General features: G+C 39.3%; 1 protein-coding gene across 1 annotated transcript in view; it reads right to left on the minus strand.

Moving 5' to 3' along the window:
* Positions 1-686: 686 nt before the first annotated feature.
* Positions 687-11892, minus strand: part of LOC101154891 (coiled-coil domain-containing protein 172) — a 29173-nt gene continuing 17967 nt past the window's right edge. Inside the window, exon 8 of the mRNA XM_078931503.1 lies at positions 687-3449. Within this exon, the coding sequence (XP_078787629.1) occupies positions 3405-3449 (45 nt within the window). The 3' untranslated portion in view covers positions 687-3404. The remainder of the gene's footprint in view (positions 3450-11892) is intronic.

Genomic DNA, 11892 nt, shown 5'->3' on the forward strand with positions numbered 1-11892 from the left:
CATCCATCTTTGAAAAAGATTGGATGTTATTTGTTTTGGTGGGCAAGATGCAGACACACTCCCTAGGGGACTTGTAAAATGGGCAGCAACCCACAGGGAGCGAAAGGCTTTGCCTCAGAGATTGAGTCGTCTTACTTCTGGAAAAAAACAAATATTTACTAAAAAAATGTTTTCTTTTGTGTGCAAAAAGTAATATATTATCATATACATGGATATTGTTTTCTATAAAAGGCTTAAGAATAGCATGGTATAGCCCCTTTAATGTGAAATATCTTTGTCAAACTAACTAATAAATTAATAAATAAAATAGATATAGTACGTATTACATATGTAAAGCGCAAAAACTTAAGAAAACTTGATGGACTTGGAGCTTTTAGAGTAGGGGTGGGCAGATTGATCTGAGTATTGATAGTATTGATACCAAGGTTAAGTATTGATACTGGCGTGATGAGATCCTTTTGTCTTATTTTTTACTTAAATTTGAACAGTAACGAGCTTGAATTTACAAAACCCACCTGATTTGAGTGGAAAACTGCCCAATCGATTCTTCTCTTTTGTTACATTGTAGTAGCTTTTTAAAATTTAGCACTTGTTACTGTTTCCTTCTGAACATTATTGTAGTATGTTAGTATTCTTATACACATTCTATATTTGATGGATGTTCAGTTTAGATTGTTGTTAAATGTTAAATTAACATGTTCATTTGCCAAAAGTCTCTGTGTTGTGTTTTAATATACACTTAACAAAAAATGTGTGCAAAAGGAGAGATAATGGGAAATGAGGGTAGGCTTACTCTGTGCCAAAAGCATCACCCACCACTCAGAGGTGAATATCTAATAAACTGCAGGTGCTCTGCAGAAACTGTCTAAAAAAAAGACTGTTTTTTTATTTCTATTTTGGCCAAAAGTGGAATAATCATTGTTGAAAACCACTGGGAAGGCTTTATAAATAGATCAAACTGAGTGGGCGGCAGTGGAATCAGAAGGTTGAGCAGGTCGTCCAATGATCGAAGGGTCGGCGATTGGATCCCCGCTCCCACCAGTCAACTGTCGTTGTGTCCTTGGGCAAGACACTTCCCCATCGTTGCCTCCAGTGTGGCTCCACTGGTGTGTGAATGTGCATGAATGTCCCGGTGATGGTCAGAGAGGCCGTGGGCACGAACTGGCAGCCACGCCTCTACCATCACCTAGCATACACGAGGAGTGAATGAATAATGGACACATTGTAAGGGCTTTGAGCGTCTGAACAATAAATCTAATCCATTATAAAACTGTGTTTTTTGTAATATTTTATAAAGAATAATTCTAGAAGTTTCAATGCAGACTGAACTAAACCTTTACCAACATGACACCATTTTCAGCCTAATCGCTGACTAACTTATTCACTGAGTCGTGTGGAAACTTAACAGAAGGTAGATTCAGACAGGAGGCAAGAAGAACCAAGTTAAACACAGAAAACCAAAGACTAAACAAGCATGTTGACTGAACGAGAAACATGTATCCCATCAGATATCCAACCAACAAGCTGTAGAAAGAGTTAGAGACGAGACACAAGGTCATCCCATATGCCTGCTGATGTTAAGAAAGCAGGAAACGTGTAAGGAGACCATGGTAAACAAGAGCTCTGCAACCCAGCAGGGAAACAGGTGCTCTGGGGGTGCAGCATTGTCGTTATGCACATTTGCATCTCATAAATATTGATCAATCGATAGCTTTACCCATCTGCTGTGTGTTGTGGGCTGTTGCTTTGGTACACGGGTGTCCACTTCATTCTTGGAGGTGTGAAGCCGTCTGGTTCGACTGCCTAACTGGCCGAGTAAGTGACAGTGTGAACTCTCTCCACTGACTCACGCAGTCGGATCCTTTCAGAAAGAAGACGACACCTGTTTCTGTCTGATACTCGACTAATTTATCTAAGCCAGAAAGGGCAAAACACAAAAGTCTGTCAACTTTACTCACAGGATGTTGAAATCCCACCAGAAAACAGCTTTGTCACCGCAACACTCCACTAATTAGCGCGCAGGGTTAAATGAGATCCAGAGAAGTGCCTGTTTGGGGAACATCCCGCTGTGCTCTGAATGTCTGATCCTCCTCTGCTGGAGTTCTCGTGCCAACTTTCAACTGTCCTGTTCACTGCTTGTCTCCCCGTTCGAGCTTTGATTTTTGTTTAGACAGAAAAGCCCTTTTTTCAACTGACAAGATCAGCCTGCTTGTATCTTACAAGCTCAGAGCTGAATATTTGTATTAAGCCCCTTCTTCTGAAGGCATTTGCACATTAATCTCCCCAAATCTCTTACACTGCAGTGTGCTGTGCCTCTAAAATGATCCACAACTGCTGCAGCTTTTCCATGATAAAAGCAAAGGGGTAATTAAATGAGCTAATAAACCTTATTAGCTATTCATCAGCTGCATTCAAACTTTCCCTGGAGGCACAATGATCCTCTCAAAATGAAAAAAAAAAAGTCTTTGAAACAGGTAGCTGGGCACCGTCTTGAATACCAAACACCTCAGACGGCTTGGCTTTTTGCAGATCATCCGTGTGAATCGTTTGAAAGCAGACTATAGCCAGGTTTCATGGCTGGGTAATTCAGCACAATGCCTGTGAGGGAGGCAGACAAGCAACGCTACAGGGAGAATGTCACGGGTATTTAAGAAAGGTTAGACAGAGAGAGGAGCATGTTGCCATCATGCACGCCATTCATCATCACTTTCATAGCACGCTGCCACACAGGGGCTCTGCAGAGGTGTGCCTGGCTCTGTATTGATGTCTGTAGCCAAGGTTTTGAAGTAGATTGGGTTTCTGTTTGCATGTGTAACATTTGTGCATGCTTTTCAGCCAGGGTGCACGGTATTTGTTGAGTTAAATCCTTCAGAATGAATCCCACTGTCTTCATGATGGTATTTTTTCTCTGCCAAAAAAACCTCCAGGTATATGTAGATATTAATGTGTTGGAGTTTTTTTATTCTAAATGTAATACTCAGCATGCCTTATTCTCTTTTAAGCAATGGTTGACCATTCTAAAAGGCTGGAGTTTAGGCTTTATTATGTTATGGGATGTCTGTGGATGAAAAGGGGGCAAACCTGTATGGGCGACCCAGGCGGCACACACAAAATATCAAGGTCGTAAACCACTCAGTGAACTCGTGGAGTGAAAATCTTCATGCACATTTTTGTGCTGCGAGCAACAAGTCATAGCAAACACTATCATGCAATGCTGAGTAAGGGGGAAGTAGGTGTGGAGGTTCCATTATATTTTTATGCTCTTTGATTACTTGATTCCATATATATGCACGAACATTGTATTGTGAACTATGCAGGCTTGCTGCAAAGTGAACAGTGAAACCTGTGTGCATTACCAGATAAGAAGTGCTGAGGTCAGCGGCAGGGCTGTCTGTGATTCCTGGTCACTGTTTTCTTTCGGTGCTGAGTTGTTTATGGAACAGAGACACCTGTGGATTGAAATGAAATATCTGTACGATGTGCCTGCGTCTCATCGACATCCTCCTCTCTTACCCTTATGTGTTACGTTAGTGCTCACTACAACCTGATCTCATCAGCATGCCCGTAGAAAAATGTGCATTAACATTTTAGCCTTACGGGCTCACAGGGTTGTCTGTGATCTTAAAATTTTGTGCAGGCCACCCGTGTACACCCGTTTTTTGTTATACCCGCAGACAGCCCTTATCTATGCTAGTTAGTGCTGTTTGCTGGCTCTTTGGGTGCAGCCTGACAGTTAATAAACAGGAAATTCTGTGTGGTCGTCCATATGGGCACTTGGGTGCATGTGCTTGTCATGTAGGGTCAGTAATGGGCCTGTACTTGCACCTTACTGTTGACTAAATGTGTGCTGAAATGGCACCCCATGACAGCATCACCCATACTTCATAAGTGCATGCAACTTAAATTATCCTTGCAAATACTTCACGATACTCACTTCACACATACAACAATGGTACATTACATTTTAATGAAGTCCCTTAAGGGAACTTCAAGACACAGCTGCTCTCCACTTAATGCCTTAGTCACGTACATCCCTACAGGGGTTGACCCGTACGGGTGCTACAGGGTTTTTGGTTGTCTGGACTTGTAGAGGGTTGGAGACAGGAGTGGCTGTATCCTACGGGAAGCACAGGCGTGTCTTGCAGTTCCCTTGTGGCTTGTGCAGCCACCTTCCATTATGAAAATGGAATGTACATTTGTCAAGCGTGTGGTAAGTTCATCGTAAAGTATTCTTAAGGCTAATGTAGGTTGTTCATATTTATGGAGTATGGGTGATGCTGTCCTTCAGTGCCAGTTACACAGCACTCTAGGCGCACCTATGCACAAGGAGCACAAACCTTCCACTTGAACAGAACTAATGGGCTCCCTGTGCAGTGTTCAAGGTTGACGGGGGTTTAAAAAAATTAAACATCTGTAAGATGTGCCTGTGTCTTACCTACATCCCCCTTAAGAATTACTTTAGTGTTCTGTCAATGTGCCAATTTTGTGGTAGAAAAGCCGGAAAAACAGGTCTGGATTTTAGAAATGAAACTTTAGTTCTTTTAAAATAAAAATAGAAGAAAAAGAAAGTATATTTAAGGTTAAGTGCCCACGCAATAACGCATGGAAATACCATGGATATCACTGGTGTCTATTTTTCTCTATGGATGACAAAAGCTTCATTTATGAAGTACCAAAACATGACATCATTTATGACAAATACATGCATTTTAAAAGGTCTCAGTGAAGAAAAAGGGGCAACTGGGGCCTGACTGCTAACATTTTGGATAAACTACTTGACACGGGAGTGACAGAACAGGGGGGGGGGGGGGGGGGGGGGGCGCTGGAGACATTACAGAAAATGTAAACCAACGGACCTGCTTGAGACAGACTCCCCACACACAGACAGACAAATGTAAATCTGGCATAAAGACATAAGGCTCTGCACCATCACTGGGGAAAAATAATTGTGGGGTCCAGATGACCCCACACTTACATTGGCGTGTTCCTTCCATGAGAAAGGTGGACAAAGTTGGACGGGTTTTCATGCCTGCCATGGACACCAGTGAAGATATAATTCCATAAAAATAGTTCTTGTGGGTTCCAGATAATTCCAATCCCAACGTTAAAATGACTTGGATAGCAAAAGGATCAAAGCCAAAATCTTTGAAGCTGAAATAAGCAGTTGTTTTTTTCCAACTTTGATGTCTTAGTCCAGAATAAGTGTATCAAACTATTTTTCTCTTAGTTACTTACATAATGCATTGAATAACGGCGAAACAGTACCGGGAGTAGATTCACCCTCGTAATACGAGAGGGGGACAATGAGGTGTCATGTACTTTGGGGGACCAAAGAGAATATATGCTAATTCAGGCTAAGGTTTCATTCAGCCTACTCTATTAAATATTCTAGTGGTTTTTTTTGTTCCTCAATAAAAGAGATGGAGGAAAAAAAGGAAGTGGCACTCTTATGCATCGCACCAAGAAAATTGACTTTGCAATTCTCAGAAATGAACAATGGTTGTCATCATGGTGACGTTTCTCTCTTTCTCTCTCTTTTTTTTTTTTGGTAATGAAGGATCGGGCTTGTCTCAGAAAGTGGCAGACAGCTTTTGAAGAAACGTTCTTCGAAAGCTATGCAGTTATAGCAGGGTAGCATATAATTACACAATAACAGCACGTTTGTACACAATTTAAATTGTGAGTGTGGACACCAACTTGCAACTGGAGCGGAGCCACACAGGGCAATGCAAATTCAAGTAGACACACAGGCCAGAGACAAATGTTTTCCATAAAAATTGAAGCTTTATTAAGAAGGGAAACTTCTCCACTCGTGATGATGGCGTCCCCATTGGGGATCTCATCCACTATGACCATGTGACATGCACACTGCAGCAGGTGATCAGGTCATCAACAGCAAGCAAAAGATGGAGAATGCTCAGGAGGGTTCTGAATGTCCATCATCCTGCAGATGGTTGGCCTGGCATGCTTGCAGATCAAGGGCACCAAAGTGATTCGCTCACATGAGGGCAATGTGATACGTCAACCCCCATTACACCTACAAGCTGCTCCAAAAAGCCGGAAAAACAAACAAAACTGAAAAGAAAGGCATAACGCACTGACACCTCTAAGATACAGATACAGAAAGATGAGAAGGCATGAAGCCAATTATGTAGGGCATCGATTTCAACCTGCAGCTCAGTTTGAAGCTCACAAGCCCCAGTAAAGACTTGAAGAAAATCCAGCATTCAGCAGCATATTATTGTAGGCAACAAAGGCCGGAGGCAACAGACAACAACCCATGGCTACCAGAAAGCCACAAGCCTCCACAATTACATTTGTTTTCAGAACTCTTTTGCTGTTGCAAACATGATGTCTCTACATATGTAAATAAGTTTACATTAGCAAACAGAATGTTTGCATCTAAAAAGAATTTGCAAGTACAGAAATATGTTTTGTAATATTTATCCTTGGTAAAACTAAATATTTGATTAGAAAGTGTTTTTTTTTGTACTCACAGCTAGAATAATGTTTAGCACACCTTTAAAAAGCTTTTTTTGTGTTTAGATAAGACATCCACTCATACCCTCACCTGACGCCCTTCAAGACCACTTGCAGACTTTTTTTGGACCTGGAGTACCAAGCATTGTTGTAAAGTCAGAAGAAACAAAGAACAGAGCACAACACCATTTTTATCAAATTCATTTCAAACATCTTCATTTTATGCTTAATTTCAATATCAAACTTTTTTGTATATTTATGCTCATAACCAAACCCACTAAGCCAGTAGAGATTAGTGGGTTTTACAGTTACAAAGAAAAGAACATTCAGATTGAGCTTGTTCACCTTTCTTTCACCACACTGAGTTGACTAGTTTTCCATTTATAAGAGCTAGTTTCCCATTAAATGTTGTTGTTCACCTTTCAGCTTATCCCTTCAGGGGTCGCCACAGCAAATCAGCTTTTACTGATTTGCACAGATGGTTCGGCAGAGGTTTTTTATACCAGATGCCCTTCCTGACACAACCCTTTTTTTAAATCCGGGCTGGGGACCGGCACAGGGAAACCTAGACTTGAGACTTGAGTGGCTACATACTTTTGTCTACAATAAAGTGACCTGAATAAAATAAAATATTGGGATATATAATACTATATATATTATATATACTATATATACGATATATACTATGAGCAAAAAAAAAAAAATGCCATTGAAATTGAGATTTTGGGTCTGATTTTTATTGAGACATTGCCCACATGTAATTATAAATACTGGAGGTACTCCCAAAACAGTATACAAATGACTAAACCAGAGGTCATGTAAATACAAAAAAAGCCAAAGGAAAGATCTATTTATTTTGCAATCGTATCGGCTTTGAAATTAAAGAGCAGAATATTATACTTTGTCTGAATCCCCACCCTAATCCTTCACTACTAAAAAAAACGTTAGTATGGGACTTTAGTCTCCTGGATTTTAAAAGCAATTCGGACACCATACTCACTACTTATTTTTTCTTTTTCAAACTAAAAATATTTCATCACTTCCCAAAGCAAAAAACTGATAAATGTGAACATTTTAGACCACTGTGTTTAAATCCACTGTGTTCTGAAGATAAAAATTTGGATGGTTTATACAAAATAAATTCAAATACTTTTATTTAACATGAAAAACATAATGCATTGTGGTCGATATTAGCCAATCTCGTGAGCATTGATGGATTCTGTTTTTTTGCAGAGACCTCTGGGAAAATTTCACCTAAGCTTTTTTCTTTTCCTTTTTTTTATTTCAGAGCAAACTTTCTCTTCATAAGAAACCTAATCCTTTACTTTATGCTCCCTACTTGAGCACAAATCACTTTTGCATCCAATTTTGTCCACTAACAAATCAGAGAATTTTAGTGCGTGTGTCTATGCTTGGAACATTTCCTTTCCAGGGTTTATGTTTTAAAACTATTATAACATAGAAATGTTCTGCTTCATGTTGCCAATTTTTTTATTCTTTTTTTTTGCAGTGGCTGATGCAACGTGATGTGAGTATCCACTAGCAGCAATTGCAATTTGCGTTGTGCAAATCCATGCAGCACACAAAACAGCAATGATTTTATGACTGGTTGGAATTTTGATGGACATTTTTTCCCGTCAAAAATGCCAATAAATCAGATAAATGATGACAAAGGAAAGCCTTGAAATGATCAAAGCATGTAGGAAATGTTGATAAGAAGATAACAGCTCTCAAGGTCCATTTCAAGGATTAATCTTTGTTCCTCAAATCAAACATAAAAGACAATTCTCCATGTTAATCAGCCCAATCACTCTTCCTATAAGCCTTAATAATTCATTTGGGTAGAGATCATCAGACATCTATAATGAATAACATCCACAGTGAATTATTCACACAGTCATCCTTCGTGGCACAATGTACCGACTGACACTGAGTCACCCGGTGTGTGTGATTGGCTGCTCTGTGTGTGTATGCATGTGTGGGTGTACATCTGTGAATCCCAGGCCGACATTTGGCTCCATTATGGGCTCACGACTTAGACGTGTTGACATCCTGTTTGAAGAAAAGTACAAAGCCCCGCTACGGCAGTGTGTGCCACCAGCTCCCCCATCTGCACAAAACAGGGACATACACGCTGAAAAAAGGGAACTGAGAAGTCGCAGCAATTTATGGAAATACTTATGAGTTCTGTCAAGAGCTGTAATGAACTGAAATTATGAGATCCTGGCAGTCTGGGGACTCTGATATTGTCTGAGGACCAAAGTATTTTCCTATTCTGGAAACTCTGGCCCCATAGATTGAGAACAAAGAGTCACCAGGGTAAATCTTTGTTACATCTGTCTAAAATGATTTTAGATCTTTACTGAAACACCAACAAGCTTAAAAGAAAATTCTGCACATAATTTTCATTTGTTTTTCTCTGTACCACAAAAAAAGATTTACCTCTAATGATAAACTCAAACATTTACCTGACAGGAAAGGTGACTAATGAGTGTTTTCTCTATCAATACACATAAAATGTAAAAAAGTAATAAAGTTATATTAAGTATAAACAAAATGAAAATGACATCTTAGTTTGCCTGAAGGTAGTAAAAACCAAGTGCATGTTTGGTATTTGTCAGTGCAGAAAAAGTAATCTTATTAGATTTGTTCTAAAGACCCGCTCCAATGACAATTGTGTTTTTCAAATTTTACTGAAGATGGAGGACATATTCAAAGAAAACTAAGATTAAAACTGAGTTTCTGAGTATTTTTTTATTCAAATCCTAGTGAATCAGGACCAGATAGCAAAAAATACAGTTTGAAAAAGCCTCTAGCTGTTAATGTCGGCAGGCCAAAAGCTCCCTGCTCTGCTCCATTCTGATGCATCCACTTGCAGCCAAATAGATCAGTGTACGTTCTTTCCTTGTCTGAGCTGACATTTGGCTAAAACCGTATAACTGAAAGATAAATAAATAAAAGATTTTGAGATGAGATTCTGAAACCACAAATTCCCTACTTTAATAAACTGGGAATAAACCCTAATTTTTAAATATCAAATCTCAGCCCAACAGAGCAGGGATTATTAGAGACTGCAACCTAACTTGACTGGATGTTTGTGTGATTATTTTCAATGTTCTTCATGTCAGAGCAGCCTGAACATGTGCGTATAGATTTCTATTTGGAATAGAAAGTATCTAAGGAAAACTTGAAGCTCAAGTTTTCTATAAGCTTTTTACAAAGTAAAAATGTCAAATCTGACTTTTCGTGGTATTCTGACTGAAACCTCTTTAGGTCATGCTAGCTCTAGCACCGCATAGTTGTCTAGGGAAACAAGTTTTTTGCAACAGATTCCTTAGTTTTTATCCCTCCTCTGCTTCTCTCTCTAACTTTGACCTTTCACCTAAATCCCACGTTAAATGGCATTTAGATTATCTGCCTCTTTGGGCACTCCGGCTTCCTGCCACAGTCCAAAAACATGCCTAATAGGTTAATTGGTGGTTCTAAAAAAAGTTCCCTGTGGTGTAAAAGTGAGTGTGTGGTTGTGTGTCTTTGTGCGGTAGACCGGTGACCTGTCCAGGGTCAAAAGCTGGGTTGGTTCCAGCATTCCCGCAATCCTGAAGAGGAATTCGAGTTTCTGCACAATTTCATTGATTAAAAACTCCATTTGAGATGACTTGGAAACGGAAAATAACATTCAGTAATATAACCATACAGGACAGCACTGTTCAAAAACAATCTCTGAACGATAAATACTGAAACATAAGAGTGACGCTTTTGTCCTGCTGATCCATAGCGTGTTCCGCAAGACGATGAGTGAGCATTGGAAAAGATTTATTAAAACTACAGTAGCTGCATTGACGCCATTCATCACAAATGTGTCCAGAACCAACCAAAAATCCTCTTAGAAGCTCTATTTTCTCTGAGAACTTTGATCCTCACAACCTTTCTTTTTTTTTTGACCCTTTAATGTTTTTACGAATAAAAATTTGAAACAAGTTGATTGTATTCTTTTGCCAAAGAATGCTTGGATGATTATTTTTTTAGATAAATATCTTTGAAATTGCTGCTACAAAATGATGTCAGCTGTTGCAAATGTTGCACCTCAGACTTTAATGGACTTTTTGTGTGTTTTTGTTGGTAGATGCTGTTAATTGAGGTTTTAGCAATCTATTCTTGTATAAAACATAGCCTTCCATCTGTTGTTGTTGTTTTTTTTTTTGTTTGTTTTATCCAAAAGAGGTCTTGGGGGTGTACTGGATTCATTGGAGAGATTATCTTTCTTATCAATCTAAGAAGAGCTGGATAAGGTATCTCTCTGATAAAGAGGGATCTCTCCTAAGACTGTTGAATTCAGATAGTCAAGGACAAAACAAACAGAAAAATCAATGAGGCAGTGTCGGAGCTCTGTTAAGTACTTATCAAGCTGAGATTTGAAAGCGTTTGGCTAAGGGCTCATCCATACTTTTTATTATTTTCTAAAGAGTCCACATGTTCCTATCAAATAAATAAATCTAAAAACTGTTTTGGGAAAAATAATGATTGTGAATCCGATTCGAATATGTGGACAGAGATGGATGTAGTACTTTCCGCTTTTGTGCGAGCATCACATCTGAAATATACTTTCTACATCACTCTGGAATAAAGGAAAACAAGTCTATACATTCATTTGAACTCAAAATAAAACACAGTTTTTAGATGTTTGCCTGTACAACCATCATTTTCTAAATTGGTGGTCGTAAGGTTACTTGTGTGGTAATTGTTTTGTTTTGAAGGATGATTCTAGTACTTCTGCCAAGTGAGAATTATAATTAGCAAACATACACATACCGTCCCAGCGAGCCTCAAAATTGCGGCCAGTATGAATTCAGTGCTGATGATCATAATTTTTTGTCATGTGAAAATGTGTATGCAGGGTCCCAAACCCATTTCCTTCCTAAGCATTTGGTTTGTACACTCATGAAAAAAAAAAAAAAATGATGGACGAATGCTCCAATCAAGCCAAATATGATGCCCTTCTGCCGATCTATGTAGCCACAGGGGGGCCAAACTCCCTGTGCCGGTCCCCAGCTCGGATAAAATACAGGGCTGTGTCAGGACGGAAGGACACCTGGCATAAAAATCTCTGCCAAACTACTTACCAAAATGTTGTGATGACCGCTGAAGGGATATGCCGAAAGGTGAAAAACCCATTTACGATAATGTGTTATAGACCGGACAGAAGAGGCAAGTTTGCATGTGGGAGGAGCCACTGCTTACTTTTATGTTACATTATGGAAGACATGGATGATTTTGAGAGAGAAGCTTATTTAACCCTTGTGCTATCTTAGATGACCCCACCCTTGCATTGACGTGTTATTCCTACCATGACAAAAGTGGATAAAGGTGGAAAGATTTCATGTAATCCATGGACACCAGTGAAGATCACAAATC

Source organism: Oryzias latipes, chromosome 15 (assembly GCF_053564925.1).
Source record: "Oryzias latipes strain Hd-rR chromosome 15, Olatipes_Hd-rR_3.1".
In the NCBI taxonomy this organism is placed as follows: domain Eukaryota; kingdom Metazoa; phylum Chordata; class Actinopteri; order Beloniformes; family Adrianichthyidae; genus Oryzias; species Oryzias latipes.